General features: G+C 42.0%; 1 protein-coding gene across 1 annotated transcript in view; it reads right to left on the bottom strand.

Annotated features, from left to right (window-relative positions):
- stk32c (serine/threonine kinase 32C) overlaps positions 1 to 18,965 on the bottom strand; it is a 160,039-nt gene extending 141,074 nt beyond the window's left edge. Inside the window, exon 1 of the mRNA XM_018096017.2 lies at positions 18,444 to 18,965. Within this exon, the coding sequence (XP_017951506.1) occupies positions 18,444 to 18,525 (82 nt within the window). The 5' untranslated portion in view covers positions 18,526 to 18,965. The remainder of the gene's footprint in view (positions 1 to 18,443) is intronic.
- Positions 18,966 to 27,215: the final 8,250 nt, after the last annotated feature.

The following is a 27,215-nucleotide window of genomic DNA, read 5'->3' as shown; positions in this document are numbered from 1 at the left end:
TCACTGCAGCAATTTAATAGTGAGCACTGTATTAACCCCAAACATACCAGTTAAGATCACTGCTTAAAATGGATAATGAACATTGCATTTACCCTAGATAAGCTAGCAAGGTCTGTTTAAACAAAAATACTGAACTACACCATACAACTAAATGCACAGGGCCCCCACGACCAGTGACTAGAACTGCACAATAGTAATGAGCAAATTTTGTCACCAGTTGACATCTCCCCCCCGATCCAATATAAAAGCGTTGGATTTAGGAAATTGAAGCCAAAATACTACTACTCCTACTGAGCTTTATGAATCATGTGCCCAATAAGAGGAGCTTTCAATTTCTTTTGTATTTCAGTTGAAATTGCCCATATTTCATAATGTCACGCTGCTGCCACAATAAAGTTTAACTAAAAGACATTGGAGCCCCATTGCCAATGACCTGACTAATGTGCGGCAGCTCAGGGATTGTGAAAGCTGTGAAATCCTTGCTTTCAGATATTTGGATGTGAACGGAAATCCCAGGTGGCATGGAACACAAGCACAGAAGCACGTATTTATCACCTGCGGTAAGTGTCTTCAGATTGCCCAGACCCTTTCTGCAGCGATAAAAGAAATCCAATCAAGAAACACCATGAATCTCGCAGGTGTCACATATTTCTATTGTGTTCCGACTACAGCATTTCAAACACGGAAATACAGGGCAAATGCTTGTCCCATTCAGTGACCCATCAGCCATTTACTTTTTATGGGGGCAAAGCCAATCAAAACGTAGAGCTGATTGGCTTCTCTGACTGCTTCAAAGATTATAGGGGTCATTTATGAATGCAAGTGCAGTGTTAAAAGTACAATTTCAGTTCTTTTTTTCCTTTTAATACTGCATTTTTCCCATACTCGCTGGCATGCCCTGAGATAAAACTGTGCTTGTGTTTTGACTTATGTTGGGTGCAAGTTGCATCGAGCATTTTAAGAGTGTTGGCTGCATGCACTGTGTATGCATTGGAGCGGAGCTGAGAAGCGGCAGTGGGGAACGAGGGCCCAGATCAGAGGTATGTGAATGAAGTGGTAACTATCTAGCACCCCCATGTTTGTGCCCAGTGTCGGACTGGGACCCTAGGGGCCCACCAGAAAACCTTATACCATAGGCCCACTCTCTATACTATTTTTCCTTCTTTCTTCACCCAACCTCTTTATTCTCCTAGTCTCTTTTATTTACATGCTAGCATCTATTCTTCCATCTATTTCTCTTCTTTGTTTACATTCAGAAATAGGGAATGGCCATGAAGCAGGCCAAATGGTCAGGAGCAGGAGGGCCCACTGACACCTGGGCCCACCGGGAGTTTTCCTGGTATCCTGGTGGGCCAGTCCGACACTGTTTGTGCCCTAGGCAAGTGCCTTCTCTGCCTACCCCTAGTTCTGGCCCTGGCTGCACCTACAGCTCCAGTAAACCTTAAAGCTACAGCAAGGTCCATGGTGGCAGTAGCTTCAGGGTTCTCCAACATTCACCATTCATTAAAAGAGGCAGAATGGATGCATTGGCAACAATGTGGAAGTGCTGGAGCGTGTTAAAGTACAGTACCTTAATGAACTGCGTCAATATGTGCTCTCTATTGCATTTAAATGATCCCTTATGCGTGTTACAACGTAACTCATTGATCTCTTCCCATGTGGATAAACCTACTCATGGCATAATGTCAGGTGTAATGACTGCAAATAGATCCTGTTTCAGCCAATAAAAGTGCCCAGATCCCAGAATGCTACTATGGTGGCCGCAGAACAGTACCAAGCACTCTGCTGTAGATTCACATATCCTGACAAACCAGTAACGTACACAAGTATATTGGCTTTCACATAAATACAGAGGTAAGGTAAATCTTAAGGATAAACATGAGAGGTATGCAAGTGATACTTTCCCTGGGAAATCAATATGTTGCTGCCTTTAAGACTCTGATTATGAGACTTTTACAGATCAAAGCTCCCATCCCCCATTGGAGGGCTCCCTAAAGTCATATTAAGGCTACAAATGGAACATATTGGTTTATCAGTTCTTCAGCAAAAGTATAACTGAGCAAGCAAATACGTTTCACCCCAAGCCTCACAAAATGACATATCTGGTATATGTAGGAGAGCAACACTGTCATATGTGACTTTTTTACATTGGTCAATGTGCTGTATCGGTCCACAACAATTGTCTTCTTGATTGATTTGGCTTGGTAGAAAAGACTGTTGACTAAGGACCACCTTGGGCTATGGATATGCCAGCAACTGATTCCTCACCACAGGTCCCTATGTCATATGATTGTTGACTCAAAGTTCTAAATATTAGATCTTTGAATTTGGTCAGTCATCAAAAATAGGGCAAAGATCCAGGTATCTGATGATCTAAACAAATGATTATCATTGTGTATGGCCAGTCCCTCAAATAATTAAATACTACACTGGCATAAATTGGTAAAAGGAATTTATATGGCAACCCATGAGCCTGTACCCATACCCACATCTGGAAAACCTACCAGAAACCAGTAAAATACCAATACTGCGGATGGTAAAGCATTGCATGACTTATTTTTTAGTTCTTCTTTTTGGTCAACATTTGGCTAGAACCCCTTACATATATATATATATATGACAATAACGTTGCAACCAAAGTCTAACCAGGGTGTCTAGTAGCGCCTTCAGCTTCTGCTCTTGCAATTTTATGTCTCTGTTACCTGTGATTCACTTTCACTATGGTCAAGGTTTTTACTCCTTAAGGCTCTAGAAGAGCATGCTTTAGCCGTATCCAACTGATTTGGCTTTACTTGAAATCAAACTGGCTAAATTTCTTCCAAATTGAGATCTGTAACTTCTTCAGAGAGAGATACATCTGTTCAACTGCCTGGAAAACTCTGACATTGTCTTACTGTCTGGTATGCATTGTTCTCTCAGCTTAGATTGAAGGACCTGTAATAGCTTTTGGTTCTTAAATAGCTTGCTGTAGCACGTACGGAATTTCAATGGCTCTTGCTAATACAGTGCTGGTTTCTGTTTTATAGGTTTTTCCCCACCACTTGATCTTTTCCTGATATTAGGTCCATGCAAATAAAATGGCAATTTAGTCCTCGGATATAAGTAGGAATTGGAGGTTTAAGTACTATGCATTAATACTAAATAAACTGGGTATTTATCACTAGGGTTTTTAGCTTCCCTATAAAGATATAAACCAAATATATAAATATGTACACCCAAATATACAATAGCTGCTTCTTTGGACATAATCCTAGGTTGGTGTATGAGGGGTGGGCGGAGATGTGAGGGGTGGGCTTGTGCAGAATGTGAGGGGCGGGCCTCTCCAATGATTTTTTTGCTGGGGGGCCCGGTGTGGTCTAGGAATGCCACTGACTCTAGACCTGGCAAACCCAATTATTTCTTACAGGATTCTGAAGAATTAGTTTTGTTTCAGAGTAAGAGAAAAGCAGTAGTAGATTTAACATTTACAAAAATATTAAATGTTACTGGGGAGCTATCATGAAAATTACAATTTAATAGAAGCTTTGTCTAAATGTAACCAATTCAAAATGTTGATGAAGCACCTTATTTACCATTACCATTTAACATACTATAGGGTTGATTCGCTAAAGTGCGATAACGCTTATCAAATGCTTTTTTGCGTTAAAATTGACGCAACAAAAACGCGTGATTTGCTAAAGTATTACCACATGCGTTAAGTCACATATCACATGCGTTAATTAGCGCGCGGAAATAATACTAACGCATGATTCATAAACACTTAGACGCGCTAAATATCGCATTAGTCTGTGCGAAAATGAACACCTACTTGGGGCAGGCGGTAATTATAGAAAAGTACAGTAAATGAGCTTTTGGCAACACAATATGGACTTTGCAGTGGGATTTATTCAAGTCTGTGTTGGCCCCAGAGTGATGCAGCCGCCAGTTTGCAGGGAAATGGGCATTTTCAGAAAAGTAGTTTTACAAACGTAATGGTGTATATGGCTAATATGGCGTGCGCGCGATAAGTAGCGCACGTGCGTTAATTAGTGCGTGTGACAAGTAGCGCGCTGCGTTAATTAGCGCGTGTTGCGTCAAATACCGCATGAAAATAGTCTTCGCGACTTAAATAACGCACACAGCATCGCGTCTAAATTAATGCAAGTATCCTAAGTATGCTATAAATAGCGCTCGTTTTATCGCACTTTAGTGAATCAACCCTCATGTGTTTTGGGGCACTGCAGTTATCCTGCTATTATACCAACTAGTATGAAATTCTGGCCAAAATGTCAAACTCTGGCCCACCAGGTCGCAGGAAGGATTCTGTTCGGCCCTAGTGGGCCCCAGGCACGTTGGAGGATTGCCTTTGTCAATGGTGGCAGCAGAGGGGAGGTTGTGGGCCCCTGATTCAGGACTTCAGGTTGGAAGTACAGTTTTATGGAAGCACAGTTGCCATTATGACTGGACAGTTTTGGTTGTTGGTGGGTGGCAGCAGTTGCACCACAGCTGAAGGGGACTAATAGGAAGTATTAGTGCCACCATAACTGTCACCATCTTGCACTACATTAGCTGCTATCTCCCACTCTTCCTGCAACTTACACTATATATGGGGCCCCTAACACCCTAGATAGAGCTCTCATAAATACATAAAACAGGCACTGCAGTTATCCTGCTATTTATTCTAGAAAGAATTATACGTGAAATAGTTACTGTATTTACCTGCCATGTGTTTGGGGATATTATACATGAAACTGACCCTGGAGTATTAAGAAGGAATCGCTACGGTCCCTTTAGCCTGTTATAGTACATTAACAAGTACCCACAAGGGGGGGGGGTCCAGCAACTATAGGGGTGTGTTCTGGGTTGGTATTTTATTGGCCTGATCAGTAAAAAATGCTGCTGGATGTCACTGGTATTGATAGGAAAGAAAGCCTTAAACTGGGTTAAACTGGGTCCTATATGGAACTTTCCACACCAAGGACATCTTCATAGAAAATTACTGTATGGCAACATATGAACGGTAACAAACACATTTTTACAGAACATATTAAGGTTCGGGCGGTCCCCGTTAGACCCCCACACTATACAGGATGCTGCCAGTCACTAGAGTTGTCACCGATTAGAGGGCAGCCTTGCTGAACTGATACATATCTTGTTGACAGTTTAAAAACTTTAATTTCCTAAAGGACGAGTCCTGACTGCCAACTGAAAGGAAAAGGGGGCGTCAGATCAGAACAAGATATTTCTAGAGGAAATTGCACATCAATCTGGTGAGCAACAAGGAGAAAGGAGAAGGGCATTTGGATCAGAAATATATTATATTTAGAGGGATGTCAAATCCTTGTGTGTCCTGCTGTGAATTCTGGGAGTTCAAACAACTTTCTGCCTTATACCAATGAGAACTGTTGCAGCACTGCCTTCGACTTGTATAATTCAAAAGGGTTGATGTATGAATTGACATGTATTGCATCAGCCCTATGCAATAAATTGTATATGGTGCTATTGCCAACCCTCCTGTATTCCCCCAGCAAATACCGGTACATACAGCATCCAACAAGCACTCATGCCAGAACATACTATAATGAAACCAGCTCTATTATAAACCACCCCATGAAACATTGGGCAAATTTGCACCTGGGCAGTAACCCTTGGCAACCAATCAAATGTGTGCTTTCATTACTTTGATTGGCTGCTATGGGTTACTGCCCAGTTTTATAAATGTTCACTAATTATCTGCCGAATTACTTTCCATTATACCAATAGTATGAAATCCTGGCCAAAATGTCAAACTCTGGCCCACTGGGTCTCAGGAAGGATTCTGTTGGGCCCTGGTGAGCCCCAGGCACGTTGGAGGATTGCCTTTGTCATTGGTGGCAGCAGAGGGGAGATGGGGGAGTTGTGTGGCAGGTTGTGGGCTCCTGACTCCTGAGGTTGGAAGTACAGTTTTATGGAAGTACAGTTGCCATTACCAGATGACAGTTTTGGTTGTTGGTGGGTGCCAGCAGTTGCACCACAGCTGAAGGGGACTGATAGGAAGTATTAGTGCCACCATAACTTTCACCATCTTGCACTACATAATATGCTATCTCCCTGATATAATGGGCCCCCAACACCCTAGGTAGAGCTCTCATGGGCATATGGGTATGCTGGATACTTTCTTGGGGCTAAACCCACTCCTCCTACTAGTTCCTTTACTCTGCAGTTCAGACTAAACCTAATACTAAGACCATGCCCAGCTTTACCCTACACCACCCAAACCTAGCTAAGTCTTCTGCATCCTTTTTGGAGCCTTGAATCTAAGGCTTTAGAGCACTGGCATGAACTTTCCCTAGTGATAGTTTTACATGTCAAGCTCTGCCTGCCCTCAGGTTGGGCAATCAGAGAGGTGATAACCTGCTCAGCATTTGCTTAAGAAATTCTGCAGATTTAGCAACCCCCCTCATGTGTGAGGCCCACCCAATACTGGAGAGACATATAAGGTGAGCAGGGAGTTAATTGTTAGTATATCATAGAATGTCTTGTTCCAAATAACTTTTAAATAGGTCTTTTGCTTCTGCCTCTTTCTAGTTTGGGGGTCACTGACCCCAGCAGCCCAAGACTTTACTACTCTACAAAGCTGCACATTTATTGTTACTTTTAATTATTTATCTTTCTCTTCAGCCCCCTCATTCATATTCCAGTCTCTCATTCAAACTGCTGCCTAGCTGCTAAGGTAAATGAGACCCTAACAACGAGACAACTGCTGAAATTCCAAGCTGGAGAAATAACTGAAAAACCACAAATAATAACTATAGAAAACCAATTGCAAATTGTCTCAGCATATCATTCTCTGCATCTTACTAAAAGTTAATATAAAGGTGAACTACCCCATTACGACTGCATCCAAATAAATTGTTGATCAACCCTTTAGTCTGGGAACGTGATAATATCTGAAAATGTAATAAGCCCGTTGCTATGAACCAATCCCAGCCTGGCAGGCAAAGCGAGTTGCTTTTCCATTGCCCTCAGAGGTGCAATAATACTTTCCCTTTCATTCCTAGTTATTTTTGTTTGTTTGCCTGTTTCTGCCTCTCTGATAATGGCTTTGCCTCTGTGATAATGGTTTTGCTATTATCTGCTCTGCTTTCATTTCCCTTTGCCAGAGCGATCACAAAATGTAATAACAGAACATTGCTAAACGTCAGGCCTTCACACCCCCCATTAAACTGTCCTTTCATAAGATATGCTACAATGGGAGCCTCTGTCATTTCCCAGCGTTTGCCTCATACTGTATTTGGCAGAAGGGATGCACAACCTGACATTTAGGCTCCGGAATATACTATAAAGCACATTAGCCATCAAACCCAAACAAAATGTCAGCTTCCTGCAAGCAATCTGTATCTGCCTTATCCTTTGGGAACGGACGGGATAACAGAGTGGGCTCCATAAGCAGCCGAATCGCATCAGCAAAAATTAAAAATAAAATAAATCTTGATGGTCGGCCCAGAAAAACACAGGCACTTCTTTTATGTAAATGATATCTGTCATTTCCTTACATAACACAATGTGCCTTTGCTTTCCCAAAGCTGAGAAGAAAATGAGTTTATGCATATCATTTGGCCCATTATGTGCGCTGGCACATTACCCAGCCTGCTATTGGCAATCTGCACTGCTGCAATCAGGTGAGACCAAGTCCATCGGGCTTGTTATGTGCACCTTGTACAGAGAGAGAATCGGATCACAATGAGGTCCAGTCACTGTATCTTTCTAACTATGAAGATTCTAACAGGGTCGGTCGAAACCAGAAACACTGCAGGGATTACTTTACAGCAGCTCAATACTTTTAGCATGATGCAGACGTTGATTATTCTGAGACAATCTGCAATTGGTTTTCATTTTTTATGGGTTTTCGGTTATTTGCTTTCTCTTCATCAGCTCTCTAGTTTGGCATTTCAGCAGCTATATAGTTGCTCTAGTCTTAATTACTCTAGCAACAAGGCCATGGTTTGAAAGAGAAACTTGAATATGAATAGGAGAGAGACAATATGTAATAATAAGTAGCACTAACAATCAAACTGTAGCTTCTGGGTCGGTAACATCTGCTCTTCACATCTCGTGCCATTATTGATGTAGCCCTTGTTAGGAATCCTCAGAGGTAATGCCTCTGCATCAGTTGCACGCAATTAGGAGTAGGCAGCATAATGGGTGCACGGGTGCCAAACAGAGGCGTATTCAGTGTCGGACTGGCCCACCAGGATACCAGGGAAACTCCCGGTGGGCCCAAGTGTCAGTGGGCCCTCCTGCTCCAGACCATTTGGCCTTCATGGTCATTCCCTATTTCTGAATGGGAAGAAAGAGTAGAAATAGATGGAAGAATAGATGCTAGCATGTAAATAAAAGAGACTGGGAGAATAAAGAGGTTGGGTGAGGAAAGTAGGAAAAATAGTTTGGAACATGGGCCTAGGGTCTAAGGTTTTCTGGTGGGCCCCTGGGGTCCCAGTCAGACACTGGGCGTATTTACCATATAGAAACTCAAGGGCCAGTGCAACTTTAGGGGGGCGACTCTCAGATGCCTATATGGTAAATAAAACTTTTGGGGGGAAAAGAAACCATCCCCTGCTGCCAGATACTTTCCTATTAAAAGAAAAATAATACAATCCCATAGAGATTTCACCTTCATGTAAAGAACCTGAGAGCTCTCATTAGTACATCATCATCATTGATATCTGCCAACAGCAGGTTATCATTACTGCCCAGTCCCATTGCTGAATGGCTTAACAGAAGATTTACGTATTGGAGAAGGTTGCGTCTATTCATTAGCGTGCGTAGCATGCAGTCACAAGCCTTTGGCTAAAGGATTAACTCTATATTAGTGCCCTATGCACTGTCTCCCCAGAGTCACCCCAACCTGCCTAGCATTCAGCAAAGCAGCACAGCTTCCCTCCAGGAAGCGCCCAGGGTTCATCATAGCCCCGAGCACTGAGGGACCCTGCAGCAAGAATAGCATTAATATATAGTGCGCAAGGTTAAAAATAAGTTTCAGTTGCCAGAGGACACAGTGACATGGGAGGCTGCACAACAGCAGAACTTACCCCAGTACAGTCCTTAAACTACAATAAATGGATGTGATTCATTAGTAAAGAAGAAAGGGTTCTAACAACGGAATAATAATGGCATAGGGTCCTCCCTGTTATATAAGACAGTAAATGAATCACCATGATAGTATAAAGGGCTGCAGGGAACAATATTGTTATAATACACGTTACAATGATTCATGAGACACGAATGACCGCTAATTACCTTATAAAGATATATATTACAGGCTATTATGAAATGTCTTGATGATATTGATGAATTCTCTCCAAATTTCACAATAGGTGGCCTTTAGGCGAAGCACCCACATACAACAGGGAACCACTGCTATAAGGCAACAATGGTATTTGTTTATTTCTTTCCCCAAATAGCCTGATGTGGTAGTGCCTAGGGGTAGTGTAGCTCAAGTTGGTTGGCTGAGAAGGGGCACTAGATTAAGAGTCTGGTCAATAAGCATACTGAAGCAGAACTATAAGGATGCAGTAAAATAGATTTTCTATATCTTATATATCTTATTTAAAGTGCCTATGACAACAGAATAAGCCTAGAGCAGCGCCGCCCCCCTTGTGTGTCTCTCCATCTGTCTGGCTGCTGTGACTGCTTACCTTTGAAATGGTATCAGTAATGAGATTATCTGCCTCCCCCCCTCCTGCTTTACTCACACCTCAGATTCAGACTGTTAGGCTGATGCCACACATGGCGTAGGGCTGATTTTTTCGGCAAGCCAAAATTCAGTCCTACGCCTGCTACTTGTGCCTGCACCCGAATGAATGAGATACGATCGGGTGCAGGCACATATATAGCCGATATACGCATGAAAACGTGCGAGACTTTGCGTCTCGCGTTTTCATGCGTATATCGGCTACATGTGCCTGCACCTGAGCGTACTCCATTCATTCAGGTGCAGGCACAAGTAGTAGGCGTAGGACTGAATTTTCGGCAATCGTTTTTCTGCTTGCCGAAAAGATCAGCCCTACGCAAAGTGTGGCATCAGCCTTAGACCATGTATTGTTCACACCTGTATGGCCCTGTATTGTTTATACAAGCAAGACCTTTTATTGTTCATACCCATAAGCACCAGTATTGTTCACATCAGTAAAGCCCTGTGTAAGACCTCAGACTCAAGCACCTGCATTGGTCACCTGTTCACACCTCAGGAATTGTGTCATTGTACATGCTGCAGTGCAAACTGTTCATTTTAGAGTGGTCATGATCAGTTATTTGTGTAATTATTAAAGGGTTTCCCTGTCTCCTTTCCTATTCTGCCTGCCCTGCCTGTGTGTGCCATACTCTGCCTATACTATGCTGCCTGTGTGTGCCATACTCTGCCTGCCCTATGCTGCCTGTGTGTGCCATATTCTGCCTGCCCTACCCTGCCTGTGTGTGCTCTGCCTACCCTGTGTGTACCATACTCTGCCTGCCCTATGCTGCCTGTGTGTGCTATACTCTGCCTGCCCTACAGGTAGAGTAAACAACCCCAACCTTGACCTATAAAGAGACGCCTGCTTTTTTTGCAAAAGGCACAATTTGCAGGAATTACTGGGGGCGGACAGGTGTGATACAGGAGGAGTGGGTAGTGTTTGTGTTGCGTGCCAGGGCCCCTCTTTTTTTTCTGGGGAACCCAGCACAGTCTAGGAATGCCACTGACCCTATATCCACTTTAGAGATTAGTTCTTCTCTCATTTTTGTCTCTGCTACTAATTTTAAAGCAGTTTACTAAATTATTTTCCCAGATAGTTTGTTGATCACGTCGCTAAATATCTTAAGGAGGACTGAGTCACTGCAAATCTGCTTGCGCTTTCATTTGTTTGACATCAGATCACTTGATATTCAGTGCTGAAAATGCTTAATGCGCTCTTTCTAAAGGTTCTCTTACTTACTCTAATAATATTCCTCGCTTTCTACTTAAGAACGGAGCGCTGACTGCAGCAGAACTGCAATTAAAACCTGGTTAAAGGAAGACTAAAGGTACGGAAATGTAATTGCTCTCATATGGAATCTCACACTGTCAGATTCACCCTATTTCTAAGCTGTCAGTAGGAGAAGATGAAAGTGGTACTGTGTGTGCTTTGGGGTGGATGGTTCATCTGAGGGGGGTACCTTGCCACCTTTTCAGGCTGTCTATAATGACTGGGCAGGGGTGGTTCTGTGAGGGGGGCGGTCCATCGGTGTTAGGAGGGGAGAATGGGGCAGGCCAGGGGCGGAAAGACTAGCTATTAAATCCTTTAGATACTTTGGATCTGTTCCCTTTCCCAAAGTCAACTCAAAGCTAGACATCCTATCCAGTTACAGTAGGGTGTGCTTCTAAGCATGGCCACCACAAGACACCCAGTTAGCAAAGATTAGGGATATTTTTGGCTATGCCAGACTGGCACTTATTTGGGGCAATTTGCCTCATTTGGGGCAATGGTGTCTGCAGTTTCTCTTCACCTTGCGCCAGCATAGATGTGCACAAAGCATCCATGAGGATCCACAGTTTATGAGAAACACCAAATCATTTTAGGGATCCCTACCCCCTAAAACCAGTGGTCCCCAATCAGTGGCTCAGGAGTAACATGTTGCTCCCCAACCCCTTGGATGTTGCTCCCAGTGGCCTCAAAGATTCTTTTTGAATTCCTGGCTTTGAGCAAGTTTTGGTTGCATAAAAACCAGATGTACTGACAAACAGAGCCTTCTGTTGGCTGACAGTCCACATAGGGGCTACCAAATAACCAAGCACTGCCTTTATTTGGCACCTCATGAGGCTTTCTGGATTTTGCATGAGGTTACAACGGTGGCCAGGGGGCTTACAAATAAAGTGGCACAATAATGATATTTTTCTATGTAGGTACCTGTCTAAAACTGCAGCCCTAGGCACAGGTCCTTGGGTATATGGAAAATATGGCCCTGGTTTTAGGTAGATATATTAGGCAAGAATTAGGCAAGAGTCCAAAATGAACATGCCAGCCAATCAAGGGCTACAGTACAAATAAATAGCGCATTTATAGCTGCAACAAAAAGCAATGAAACCTTGTATTTTACCCAAATTTACAGGAACACAGCCTTCTTGCTGGCAAGAAGCACACGTTCTAAGATATGCACAAGTGCTATACATATAAATTACTAATCCAATCCCACATTAAAGTATTAAGCGTTCCCTTCAGCAACATTTAAACTCAAAAAGAGACCCCCCCAGAGCTGATCTGAGCGGAGCTTGATGTGAGATGCTGGAACATATTAAATCCATCCTAATAACACAGGAGGCGCGAGGAGCTCAGTAGGAGCCCCCCTTAAGGCTGGGATGAAGGATTGTCCAAGGGAAAAGGAATTCGGAGCTGCCGGAGCTAAGGGCTGTGCTGGGTTTAGAGGGATTCAGAGCAAAAGAGGATTTTAAAGCAAAGGCTCTGGGTCTCAGCTTCATCCTAACTGTGTCTGATTCCTTCAGACAGCACATTCCCAGCAGGCTGTTCGTTTAATTACCCGTTTTACCATCTTAATTAAAGGTAGTTTAGTTCTCTCTTCCCATAAAAGTGTCTTGGAAAATCATAAAATACTCAGTGCAACTGGATGTTTCGTTCTTCGTTCTGTAATCAAAATGAATTCTATGGCCTTAGTTTAACCTGCGAAATCCGTACAATGTCTCACGTGGACACAGATCTAGATAACCACAACAACTAGAGAGACACAGCAACTAGAGAGACACAGCAACTAGATAGCCACAACAACTAGAGAGACACAGCAACTAGATAGTCACAACAACTAGTGGGTTACAGCAACTAGAGGGATACAACTAATGAGACACAACACCTAGAAAGACAAAACAACAAGAGGGAGAGACAACAGCAGAGAGAGAAAGAGCCACAACAACAACAGAGACACCACAAGTAGAAAGACATAATTAGTGAGATACAACAACTAGAAAGACAATAACCAGTGAGCTACAACATCAAGAAAGAGAGAGGGAGCATAACAGCTAGAGAGATACAACAACTAGAGAGACACAAAAACTAGATAGCCACAACAACTACAAAGATACAACATCTAGAAAGGCAAAACAACTAGAAAGATACAACATCCAGAAAGACAAAACAACTAGAGAGACACAACAACTAGAGAAAAAGACAACAGCCAGAGGCCACAATGGGATGAGAGAGAGAGAGCCACAATAGCTAGAGAGACACAACAACTAGAAAGACACAGCATCTATAAAGACACAACAGCTAGAGAAATAGACAACAGCCAGAAAGCCACAATAGCAAGAGAGAGAGAGAGGGAATTAGAACACCTAGAGAGACACAACGCCTAGACAGCCACAACTACTAGAAAGATAAAACATCTAGAAAGACACAACAACTAGAGAAAGAGAAAACCGACAGAAAGCCACAATAGCAAGAGAGAAAGATCCATAACAACTAGAAAGACATAATTAGCAAGAATTACAAAGAAAGACAACAGCCAGAGAGCCACAACAGCAAGAGAGAGAAGGAGCTAGAACACCTAGAGAGACACAACGCCTAGATAGCCACAACTACTAGAAGGATAAAACATCTAGAAAGACAGAAAGCTAGAGAGACCCAATGGCTAAATGGCCACATCAGCTACTAGTGAAGTACAGGGACACAAGAGCAGATAGAGACACAACAGTCAGAAGGTCTTAAAATCCAAAAAGGCGCAGTTAGAAAAGCACAAGAGCTAGAATGGAAAGATGCAGAATGGTGCTGCATGCCTCCCAGTATCTGAACATTACAAGAAAAGGCCCAACAGGCACAGATAAGGAACCCCAAACTTTTATAAAATACTTTCTTTTGCACAATGACACTGAGCATCATTCTTGCCCTCAGGAGATGTTAGGACAGGAACAGACAGCATCTCCCTCGGCCTGTAGTACCAGAGGGGCCTCTCGCCTATAGAAGGAATATATATATATACAGTATATATATATATATACGGTATGCACCAAGTTCTGTTGCTTCATAAAAGATTCAGTTAAAAGCAAAAACATTTAATCTGCGCTGATTCTGTGCCCCTTGGGACTGGCGGAGTCTCCAGCATGCCTGGCGGGGCAGGTACCATTACTTTGTCACTGTAAGGGATACGTCTTTGAAACAACAACAAGCAAACATTAATGGAGTTAGATTTATTTCATCAGATACAGTGGTGTGAAAAACTATTTGCCCCCTTTCTGATTTCTTATTCTTTTGCATGTTTGTCACACTTAAATGTTTCTGCTCATCAAAAACCGTTAACTATTAGTCAAAGATAACATAATTGAACACAAAATGCAGTTTTTAAATGAAGGTTTACGTTATTAAGGGAGAAAAAAAACTCCAAATCTACATGGCCCTGTGTGAAAAAGTGATTGCCCCCCTTGTTAAAAAATAACTTAACTGTGGTTTATCAATTTCAATTTTCAATTTCAATATCAATTTCTGTAGTCACCCCCAGGCCTGATTACTGCCACACCTGTTTCAATCAACAAATCACTTAAATAGGAGCTACCTGACACAGAGAAGTAGACCAAAAGCACCTCAAAAGCTAGAAATCATGCCAAGATCCAAAGAAATTCAGGAACAAATGAGAACAAAAGTAATTGAGATCTATCAGTCTGGTAAAGGTTATAAAGCCATTCCTAAAGCTTTGGGACTCCAGCGAACCACAGTGAGAGCCATTATCCACAAATGGCAAAAACATGGAACAGTGGTGAACCTTCCCAGGAGTGGCCGGCCGACCAAAATTACCCCAAGAGCGCAGAGACAACTCATCCGAGAGGCCACAAAAGACCCCAGGACAACATCTAAAGAACTGCAGGCCTCACTTGCCTCAATTAAGGTCAGTGTTCACGACTCCACCATAAGAAAGAGACTGGGCAAAAACGGCCCGCATGGCAGATTTCCAAGGCGCAAACCACTTTTAAGAAAAAAGAACATTATGGCTCGTCTCAATTTTGCTAAAAAACATCTCAATGATTGCCAAGACTTTTGGGAAAATACCTTGTGGACCGACGAGACAAAAGTTGAACTTTTTGGAAGGTGCGTGTCCCGTTACATCTGGCGTAAAAGTAACACAGCATTTCAGAAAAAGAACATCATACCAACAGTAAAATATGGTGGTGGTAGTGTGATGGTCTGGGGTTGTTTTGCTGCTTCAGGACCTGGAAGGCTTACTGTGATAGATGGAACCATGAATTCTACTGTCTACCAAAAAATCCTGAAGGAGAATTTCCGGCCATCTGTTCGTCAACTCAAGCTGAAGCGATCTTGGGTGCTGCAGCAGGACAATGACCCAAAACACACCAGCAAATCCACCTCTGAATGGCTGAAGAAAAACAAAATGAAGACTTTGGAGTGGCCTAGTCAAAGTCCTGACCTGAATCCTATTGAGATGTTGTGGCATGACCTTAAAAAGGCGGTTCATGCTAGAAAACCCTCAAATAAAGCTGAATTACAACAATTCTGCAAAGATGAGTGGGCCAAAATTCCTCCAGAGCGCTGTAAAAGACTCGTTGCAAGTTATCGCAAACGCTTGATTGCAGTTATTGCTGCTAAGGGTGGCCCAACCAGTTATTAGGTTCAGGGGGCAATTACTTTTTCACACAGGGCCAGGTAGGTTTGGATTTTTTTTCTCCCTAAATAATAAAAACCCTCATTTAAAAACTGCATTTTGTGTTTACTTGTGTTATCTTTGACTAATTGTTAAATGTGTTTGATGAGCAGAAACATTTAAGTGTGACAAACATGCAAAAGAATAAGAAATCAGGAAGGGGGCAAATAGTTTTTCACACCACTGTACATAGGGAATTTATATTAGAAAGTACACCAAAAAGCTCTGGAGGTTAAAGGGGATATATAACCGAATATTTAATGTAAAACTGCTTGGGGACCCCTCTGAGCACTTTTGCACTTTACTTTTTTTATTAGATATGATATTAGCAATTTGTGCATAGCCAATCTGTAACATGAGTGCCCTCTGCTGTTCTGTCTGGTGGATTCTGGAATAGCAAGAGCAGGATTAACTGATATAGGAAGCATCTCTTGACACTTCTTTGCTCAATTCTATTGCATAGTGTAGCAGGATAGATAGAACTGAAAAGAAAAGCATCAGGCGACACTTCCTGCATCAGTAAATTGAGCTTTGGTTCCCCGCCGAGACAAAATTGTAGGGGTTGTCCTGTTACACATTCATGACATTATTCGTGTAAAAATTGTTAATATCATAAAATAAAAAAATAAATAAAACAATGTATATAGCAAAAGAGCTCAGAATAAAACTCATTAAGTTATATGGGTGTATATATGTCCCCTAGTATATTGTAGAAAGTGCTATTCTGAAATAATTTGCTATTGGTCTTTTTAAATTATTCAGTTTTTCATTCATTTTTGCAGCTATATGGTTGCTAGGATCCATATTACCCTAGCAACCAGGCAGAGGTTAGAACAAGAAACTGGAATATGAATAGGATTGGGTATGAATAGGGCCCTCTGATTCCATTGTTACTCTGCATACCCTTGTTTGTTAAATTATAGTAAGATCCCTGTTAGAATTTAATGTAAAGTGCTATACATAGGACCCATTATCCAGAATGCTCGGGACCAAGGGTATTCCGGATAAGGGGTCTTTCCGTAATTTGGATCTCAATACCTTAAGTCTACTAAAAAATCAATAAAACATTAATTAAACCCAATAGGACTGTTTTGCATCCAATAATGATTAATTATATCTTAGTTGGGATCAATTACAAGGTTCTGTTTTATTTCTACATAGAAAAAGGAAATCAGTTTTAAAATTCTGAATTATTTGATTAAAATGGAGTCTATGGGAGACGGGCATTCCGTAATTCGGAGCTTTCTGGATAACGGGTTTCCGGATAAGGGGTCCGATACCTGTATATATAAATGATGATGATAATGATGATCATAATGATGAAAGAAAAATAACTAATAAAAGTAAAAGTAACAATGATATTATATCTTCAAAGAGCTATAGCTTATTGGCTGTGGGGGCAGCCCCCCCCCCCCCTCCTTTTGAAGCCTGGAAAGAGCAAGAAGAGGAAAGCAAATAACTGAAAAATGGTAAAATATAAAAAATAAAGACCAGTTTAAAAGTTGCTAAGAACCATTGTATCACATACTATGAGCAAACTTGCAATATGCTTCTATAGAGTATATGGGATGGACAAGGGTTAATACAAGTGGTCAATTTCTCAGCAGCCTTTGGTCTGTGTAGATTTATTTCCATCCATTTAAAATTAACTACAGTGCGATGAACAAAATCTGTTTTCCTTAAACCTCCTGCTCTCCCTACAGCAGGGATCTTGCACCCTTTGCTCCCCATTGAGGGTGGCACAGAATTCCCAAAGCTAATGTGTGCTGCTGATAGCACTATAGGCACCAATCAGCCTGCCTGCACCCCTCGGGGCTGAATTAATCAAGGAATTTTCCCTAATACTATATACCATATCCATATACTATCTGCTTGATAGCTCTCCTTACTACAAGGGTTCCATAATAGAGGGTAAATGACTAAACTGACGGTAAGTGGGGGTGATACTATAAAGGGAGAGCAATGAATCTAATGAGTGACTAATTACAATGTAATACCACTATGTCCAATAAAGCAGATAACAACAGATACCTTCTCTTGGCATGTCGTTAACTAATAAAGTAAATAGGAGTTGTTTATTTCCATATAACAAAATGACATTGTCTGTGGCTTTACAAATAATGAACAGGGCACGTCTGCTGAATAATATACGTAGGGCACAAGTTTAGTGAGCCCTGGTTGGTACCGTTGGCAGGTTGCACCGGCGGTATCTGAAGTGCCTGCTATATGTTTCAATATAAAGCTAACTACTACAATTGGGAACAGTTGCCAAAACCTAAAGAGCTCACAGCAGTCATGAAACCCACTGGCCAGTTGTACATTAGCCTGCCCTGGGCAGCAGAGCTTTCAGCCCATTAGCCAGGACCTTACCTACTCAGTATAATAGGCAGGTTCCCATGCACTGTAGGTACAAGCAAGAAACACTTCATATATTTATATATAATTTACACCAGTCTACAGGATATGAGGCTGGTGTAAATTGTATATAAATATATGACATGTGAGATCACTAAAGCCTATGGTAACCAAGAAGTTCTGCAGCAGCTGCCATGGAAATCCACTACTGGTTCAGCACTAAGGACTAGCGACAGGAAAGTGCGACTCCCAGCAGCGCCAGGAGTTGCAGTTGCAGAGCATGAGGGGCAGCAGTGGGATCAGAAGTTGGACAGCTCCCCAGAGAAGCCGAGCCCAATGGATCAATGGCAGAAGCGCCAAGCGCTGTGGCACCAAGTTGCTTCCCTACCGGGGATCCATGGGGCAACTCTCTGCCCGGGACACTTCTCAGCAACATGCCCCCCCCCGTACCCACTTACCATCCTCCTTTTCATCGAAAACCGGTCTCTTGGACGAAGTGTTGGCTCCCATCCTTTTCCTCCACTTGTTCCAGTGAAACATTTGGGCAGAGATATCATTCCCTATCCCGTGGAAAGCTGGGGAGGAGAAGCGGCGGCTGTGCCCACACCCTGCAGAGAGGAGACAGACTGGCTCTTCTATACGGGCGATCCCTGGAATCTGATCGCCAGACCTGCCGCTCGTCTGGCTGCTCACATCCGCGCCTCCTTCATGGTACCGGAGTCCGCTGAGCAGAGTAAAGAGGCTGGGGGGCAGGCTGGGCTGGGGGGCTGTGGGTGCTGCATGTGGTGCCCGGCGCTTGCTGTCTGTAGCGGGGCTATGGTACGGCACTACTGCGCTGCCTGCTACTGGGGGACCGGAGTCCTCACCGAGGCGTATTTCTGCCACCTTCTGGCTTGCCGAGGAATTGCATGCACCCTGTAACAGCGACAGCGCTTGTTCCTCTGAGCGTTTTTGATGGGGGGAAATATCTGCCCAAAGACGCTTTTTCCTGCGTAGGGAAACACAATTCTAAACAACTTTTAAATATATAATTATTAATAACACTATTGCAAATGTGTTATAGAAAGCAGTATATGGCTGGTAATATTCCCTGCAGGTATGGTTCTGACTCTCCAAACAGTGTACTGGTATGGGATCCCTTATCCGGAAACCCGTTATCCAGAAAGCTCCGAATTATGGAATGCTCATCTCCCATAGACTCCATTTTAATGAAATAATTCAGAATTTTAAAACTGATTTCCTTTTTCTCTGTAGTAATAAAACAGTGCCTTGTAACTGATCCCAACTAAGATATAATTACCCCTTATGGGGGGCAGAACAGCCCTATTGGGTTTATTTAATGGTTAAATGATTCCCTTTTCTCTGTAATAATAAAACAGTACCTGTACTTGATCCCAACTAAGATATAATTACCCCTTATTGGGGGCAGAACAGCCCTATTGGGTTTATTTAATGGTTAAATGATTCCCTTTTCTCTGTAATAATAAAACAGTGCCTGTACTTGATCCCAACTAAGATATAATTACCCCTTATTGGGGGCAGAACAGCCCTATTGGGTTTATTTCATGGTTAAATGATTCCCTTTTCTCTGTAATAATAAAACAGTACCTGTACTTGATCCCAACGAAGATATAATTACCCCTTATTGGGGGCAGAACAATCCTATTGGGTTTATTTCATGGTTAAATGATTCCCTTTTCTCTGTAATAATCACAAAACAAAAACTGTAGTACCGTGTTAGCCAGTGTCAAAAATAATAATAAAAAAAACAACAAAATACAAATACAAGAGTATTGTAGAAATGATACCTATATTGGCTAACAATAAAAATACATTGCAAGCTTTCAGAGCTCTAAGGCCCCTTCATCAGGCAAAATACTAAAACAGTACCTGTACTTGATCCCAACTAAGATATAATTACCCCTTATTGGGGGCAGAACAATCCTATTGGGTTTATTTCATGGTTTAATGATTCCCTTTTCTCTGTAATAATAAAACAGTACCTGTACTTGATCCCAACTAAGATATAATTAATCCTTATTGGATGAAAAACAATTCCATAGGGTTTAATTACTGTTTTATTGATTCTTTAGTAGACTTAAGATATGGAGATCCAAATTACGGAAAGACCCCTTATCCGGAATACCCTTGGTCCCGAGCATTCTGGATAACGGGTCCTATACCTGTAGTAGAATAGAAGGCGGCTTATTGATAGACATGGAGGAGGACTGACTACTACTACATTGTTTCGAGAGTCAAAACCAGGAAGTTCCCTTGAAATACAATGCCAAGGTGCAGAACCCTCAGTGAATAGATGTTTTTCGCATACAGCCCAGTTTTTCCATCTATATGTTTCATTTATTACTTAGAGAGCTGGGTATAGCTGATTAGTTCTGACAACTGCAACTGGATGTGACATAGATCAGGCCAGGCTGGGACTGGCAATCTGTGGATTTTGGCAATTGCCAGGGGGCTGCTGTAAGATGCCTTAGACAGTCACTATTTATTGGGCCTATGGGGGAAGTTTGGGCCTATGCGTTGATATGCCAGGGCCTATTTTGAATCCCAGTCCAGGTCTGTATCAGGCCTAGCAAAGCCAAGTTTAATATGTAGGTTCCCTCTTTTGCCAAATTTCCAAGCAGCAGCTCTAGAACCAACTAAACCAACCAAAACAGTAGCCCAACCAAGGAGGGAAAGTTTTACACCAGAGTAACCACCAGTATTTAAACTGAGTGTAGAACTGGCGCCTGCCAGAGTAGGACCTGTAATTCCTGAAAGTGGCACTAGGAGTGGTCCCAATTGCAAAATTTATTCTACCATATAGTCTGAAAAATACAAGTTTTCTGTTTGATCAACAACCACTTACTTCTATTCTAAGTCAACTGACCACACTGGTAGCCAGGGCTGTATTTAGAGCTGGTGCTGCCCAAGGCACTGGACCTCAGCCCACAATCACACATACACAGACTGTCCTACTGTATAGCTCATGTGCTGATCATGGAGAATAAAGGTACCACCCGACCTCGGCTTTGCCACTGGATTTATTGGCTGGGGATATTTTATTTTTTAGCAAAATTTTTATTCATATAGACACCCAAGGGCCTTCCCCTATAGCTGCCGCCCTAAGCTTAGGCCCTTGGGTGCCTATAACTTAAATACAGCCCTGCTGGTAGCACTCACATAACATAGCATGTACTGTATAACGTGTATGTGAGTGTTCAGCTTAAGTTGAATTTACCTGAATTTCAATCATTAGGTATATTAGGCATGTACAGATAAGTGTAATTAAGTGCTTTGGAGCGATGGAGGGGGGAACATCGTAAACAGACTCTACTTGTGCCTGATGCAGTTGGATACATCTTGTACTGCATGCAGGGTATGTGTAATTGAAGAAAAGTGCCTTTAAAGCTGGTACTTTGTTACCCACTGGGTTATAGAGCAGAAGGTGATGATCAGATACCAGAGACAGGCAGTTTTACCATTGCTGTGCCGGATTAGAGATCAGATGGGTGTTCATATGGAATTCTAGAAAAAATATTCAGGGGAAATTTCAACCCACTGAGCCTTTTGTAACTTTTCTCAGTGGTGTTACTGGCAAGTAGGGTATTTCTCTCTGGGCTTACGGTGAAGCTCTTTCCACTGATACTTTATAGGGTTGAGGTCTGAGCTGGCTAGTCCAACAAAATGTGCTGTTACTTTCCCAAATAGATTTTTTTGTTTAACAGTTGTTTTCATTAAATCATTTTAAAAGCAGAGGTACATGAACAGTACTGGTACAAAACAAACAGGTATTCATACAATCAATACAGAGTAAATAAAGAATTTACATGCCTTTTTTCAATAAAAAAACATGTTTCGTGTCTCTGTTCATGTCTTAGTGCCATCAATTATATTGTAGCTATTTTAATTAGGTAACAATTTTAAAACAGAAAGAAAAGGAGAAAAACTATATACAAATATATACTGTATGGTCAACATAGAAATGTATTTGTAGAGAGGGAACTTAGAAGGTGTGATGTTTTAATTTCCTCTTGTGAAGGTTTGGGCCTGGTTTAGTAGGTGATCATTCCTGCATAACCTTGGGCAGAGAGGTATGTATGTATCTATAACTTTATTTATAAAGTGTGTAGAAAGCCATTCTCCCCAAACTTCTTCAAATTTAGTGGGACATCCTCTTTTTAAATATGTTAATTCTTAGGGCCGTGACAGCACGGGGAGATTAGTCGCCCGCGACAGCACGGGGGTCTGGGGTAGCTTTCAGTTAATGGCAATTCATTTTTTGGCAAATAAAAAAAGTTCTGAAAGGAGGGTGCGAGTTATGATTGCTACCTGGTTCAGGAGTATGGGCAGAGGTTCCATCTGTTTTGGGATAGAGGAAACATTTGAGCATTCCCTTACCACTTCTTTCCAAAACTCTTGTATTGGGGGACATGGCCATATCATGTGTAGGGGGGGAAGCAGGGGTGTGGTGACATTTCAGACATAGACCTGGAATTGTAGGGGAAATTCTATTCAATCTATGATGAATCTATGATCTATGATGTGTGAGATATGCATGAGATGTGTAATCTGTATTGTACCATTTTATCTCTTACACTTATTAGGAAGTCATAGGCCATTTCTAAACATCCTCCCATATGTCAGGAGTCAGGGAAGGGATGTCTCTTGCCCACTTTTTGTATAGTTTAGGGAGTACTGAATTATATGGAGTACTAAAAAGTCTATAGAACTGTGAGAGCGGCTTTAGTAAACCAGGGGTGTGTATATAATCCTCTAGTCAATTGGGCATTGTCTCAATGTGGTTATGAGGTAGTTGTGCATTGAGAGCATGTTTGAGTTGTAGAAAGCAGAACAGCATCTAGTCGGTACCTGACACTCGTGCTGTTATTCGGAGATCATTGGGTTGGACATTGCCATCCACCATAGTCTGCTCCAATCAGAGGTACCATCACTGTAATACATTCTGCCCCCCAAACCTGTAGCTTAGACCATAGCTGTCCCACTTGGTGGAAAGAGCTGGACTGTAATGGCCTCTGGGATCAGTGAACTGGCTCTGAAACTGAATTACTGATCCCAGTGGCATGTCATTGTAGCCCTAGAGCAGTTGTTTAAAGGGGTAGTTGACCTCCTATTTTTTTTTTTTTTTTTTAAATGTCCTTCTAATTGTGCCCTTTTCCAGCTTTCAAATGGGGGACCCTGTCATCCAAATACTATTGGGGCTACAATTTTACTTTTATTTTTATTACACTGTACTATTATTTTATATATATTTTGTTCTCCTTTCATATAGATAATATATCCAAATCTCACAAACAAAACTGATAAAACACTGCTCACTCATTAGCCCACCACCCTGTGAAGGGTTAATGATTCATTAGCATTGGATAAATAAAAGCAGATGGCTGTGGCTAGGGTGACTGAAGTTTGGCACAGTTTCTTCTCGAGCTATACAAGCATTAATATTGCATTGATCTGAGTGTTAAGCATATACATCAGGAATGATGAACCGGCAGTTCTCCATCTGAAACCAACATAATTGCCTCTCTGAATCTAATTTATGATAGTATTTTATTTCCCTATAAAACACAGTGTGGGAGTAACAGAACAAATATACAGAAGTGGATGTCGGTGGCTTCACCCATGTTTGCCAGAGGCCCATTAGACTGACATTTCCTTGACATTTCTTGGCACATCTCGCCCATGCTGAGGTCAGTGTCAGCTCACAGCACAGAAGGCTCCCATCTTGCATGTGAGATGCAGACAGCACAAAGCAGGGGCTTCCCAAATAGTGTCAGAGAGAGCTCCAGCCTGAGCACTGGAGGAAAACACTGACTTTAGTGTGTGAGTGGAGCAGAAAGGTGATGGACAATGAGCAAAACAGAGAGGGGGAAACAGACATGAAGCTGAAACTCTTGGGCATTTTAACTTCCCTGTAAAATACACATAAAATACATCACTGAAAACATTGGTGCCTACATTGTGTTTTCTACATTGTGCACAAATTGGAGCAGTTTCAGCACAATAATGCCCCCATGCACAAAGTTCGATCCATACCGAATGGGTTTGCAAAAATGGGAGTGGAAAAACATGACTGACTTGAATGGAGGCCTGACCTCAACCCAACTGAACCCCTTTGGGATTAATTGAAAGCTGCCAGCCAGTCAGACCTGACCCCCAACATCAGTCCCCAACCTCTCTAATGCTCTTGTGGCTGAGAGGGGGCAAATCCTTCAACAATGTTCCAACATCCAGTGGGAGCCATCCGAAAAGAGTAGAGGATCTAATTAAGCATAGGGGAGGACTAACTTCATGTTAATACCCTTAACTTGGGACTCACTTTGTATGAGTGATATCATACTAATGCGATCGTTTGGCCCTAGGGCCATCAGCTGTTCTCCAGCCAAGTTTCCAGTTCCCACAATGCCTTTCATACTTCAGTTATTCTTCTTTTAATTAATCACATAACACGAAAGGCATTGTGGGAATTGTAGTCCTGGCTGGAGGAGACTACTGATGTTAAGATATTTCAGTGCTATTAGTAATCAAGAGAATAAAAGGAGGGAATAGTAAGTGACAGACAAAAATAATATTTACAAATAACTTTAAAATAGTTGAAAAGTATTAATTAAAAAATATTGGTAAGTTGCTTAGACTTAAATATGATTTACAAAAATCATTTTACTCGGGTCTGTAGGTGAATATACCCTTTAATACTGGTGTTATGGACATCAAATTCTGTTTGCATAGATACCTGAATGGCGAGTGCCTTATAATACTGTTAGCAGGGCCGCATTTCCTTTATTCTCACCACAGTTCCATGTTTATTTTGCCTTTCTGTCAGGGCGTATGATTGGCATTCTACATTCAAAACAAACAAAAATGCACATACGTTATTGTGAATTAATTCACATTGCAGAAATGAAAGGGTAAGCAGTGAAGCCGAAACAATAAAGCTGTTAATATAAGAGAATGTATTAACTGCAGCTCAGAAGAGACAGATGGGTCAGCAAGACCTTGCCTTCCTGTGATATTGTTATAAAAGCTATTCTCCTACCAAAGTCATATTTAGCCTTCATCTGGAGAGTACATTGCTTCCTGACATGGAAAGAACAGTTCTTTATCAATTAGTTTAACTACCATAAATAAAAGGTAAATATATAATTCTTTCAGTTTCTACAAAGGTCCAAAAGAAGAATAAAAGCAAACCATTGGGCCCCTCCACTGTATTCAACTGAACCAAGAAGACCTATGAGAAAAACCCTGAAAATGCCTACACAGAGGGGTTAGTGGCCCCCCATGCCTGGCTAGTTGAGCTCCTGTGCCCTGCTCTTTGGCTACAACAGAAAGTAGGAAACAGGAAGTCAGGTGGCCAGACATGGCAGCCACCAACCCAACTGCATGGTATTTTCAGTACAGGTGTGGGAGAGCAGGGCTGTACTAAGAAGGGTGCATTTGGGAGAGGGGAGCAGGGCCTGTACATGGGCTTTATGGTTAATGTATGGGATTTGTTCTTCTTTTTAATGACACCACAGACATTTTGGTAGGGGCTAACAGTGCCTCCTCTGGATGGGGGAAACAATAGCATTTCTTTAGAAATAGGCCCCTGCTTGTCCTGTTGTGCCCTCCCCCCATGCCAGGAGCTCCCACCCAGTGCAGATGGGCATGCATAATGTGCATGTATCCCGGTTTGCTCAACATACACGCCGCCCGATTCCTACATTATGTGAATACTGAGTCAGTCAGGGCACTTGCCCATTATGGGGATGTTTGTGCCCCAACATGGTCACCACACTGGACATTAGCTTTTGGTATAAAGGACACAGCGCTCAGTGGGGGTCTATTTTGTAAAAAAAAATATTACTGTATAGCCCAAAACTTTGGCTTTGGTGTCCTTTAATCTTGTGGACCACTTATTAGCTTCATTTTTTAAAAGAACCATATTCATGGCTGACTCTAAGCTCTCATCTCACCCAGTGGCACAGAGCAGGAAATCACACATTCCCCTGAGAGTTCCAACCCCTGCCTTGGATATCTGTGTAAAGATTAATAATGTCCTCTTTAGGGCACCTCCTACTGCTCTGATTTCTGACTCCCGCAGGATGGTCTTATATATAATAAATGCTTTAAAGGAGAGAGATGTGCATGGCGCGTGAATAGATTCCAAATGGGTCAGGGATAGAAAATGGCACAGCTGAGTAAGTTCTTTTTATTATAGCAAAGCCATTAGGGAAATGGTGCCCTTCACATTTGCTGAACATAACCCTAGAAATCAGTTTAGACTTGGTATTTTTCTGAATGTCATTCCCTTTTAAATTATAATTAATTAATGAACAATATATGTTGTTCAATAGGAAAACATACCGCATTTTATTTAAAGGGGAGGGCGTTCTTAGTAGCTTTATGCGCAAATTGTCTTAATGACTTAAATATATGATCTCTTGGCTCTGTCTGTATGAATCTGATCATATCTTCATTGTACCCCATGTAATAATTCAAAATAGTTTAGTGGTGAGCAGAACTTTCCCATTTGCTATACACATACACAGCAGATTCAAACACAAGAGCAGCATCCACATGGGGTCAGATGGGCTGCTGGTGTGGTGGCCAGGACCCAATAGGTATAACAAAAACTTGAATAAATCCAGGGTGGGCTGATAATAGAGAGAGCTTCTTGGGGCCCCAGACAAATCTAGCTTATATAATATGTAGCTACCAAGGGCCCCAATAACTCCAGAGTCAGACAGGGGAGGAGATGGAACAATGACAGCTCCTGGGGTCCAGAGATAAAATGTTTGCAGAAGATCCAGGGTCACATGAGGCTTCATCCCTGCTTGTTTTGGCCTCCCCATTTTCCCTCTTCCTTATGCTCTATGCGCCATTTTCCAAACCAGCTGCTCTGCTTTAGAATTTGGAAAATATATATGGAGATGGGAGGAGCTGCCAATGTAAACTGGAAAAGCTGCTGAAACAAACTAATATTCTATGGTCTGCACTATTTGAGGTTTTGGCTGTGCAGCATCATTGAATATATCTCTCTAATCATCTCTGTATATATCACTCTAAACACTGGAGCAGAGCAGTTTTCAAAAACTCCCTCAGGACAATGGTGTGCAAAGCATAAAGAAGAGGGCAGCAATGTAACGCCCCTCCATTTCTTGGTGCTTTGCATCAGGTGGGCCCTAGGCTTGGTTTGCATAATTAATGGACATGGGCAAAGCCACATTCATATA

The sequence above is a fragment of the Xenopus tropicalis genome, chromosome 7 (genome assembly GCF_000004195.4).
Source record: "Xenopus tropicalis strain Nigerian chromosome 7, UCB_Xtro_10.0, whole genome shotgun sequence".
Taxonomy (NCBI): Eukaryota; Metazoa; Chordata; class Amphibia; order Anura; family Pipidae; genus Xenopus; species Xenopus tropicalis.
Note: the sequence above shows the minus strand (reverse complement) of the source record. Positions and strands in the feature narration are given on the sequence as shown.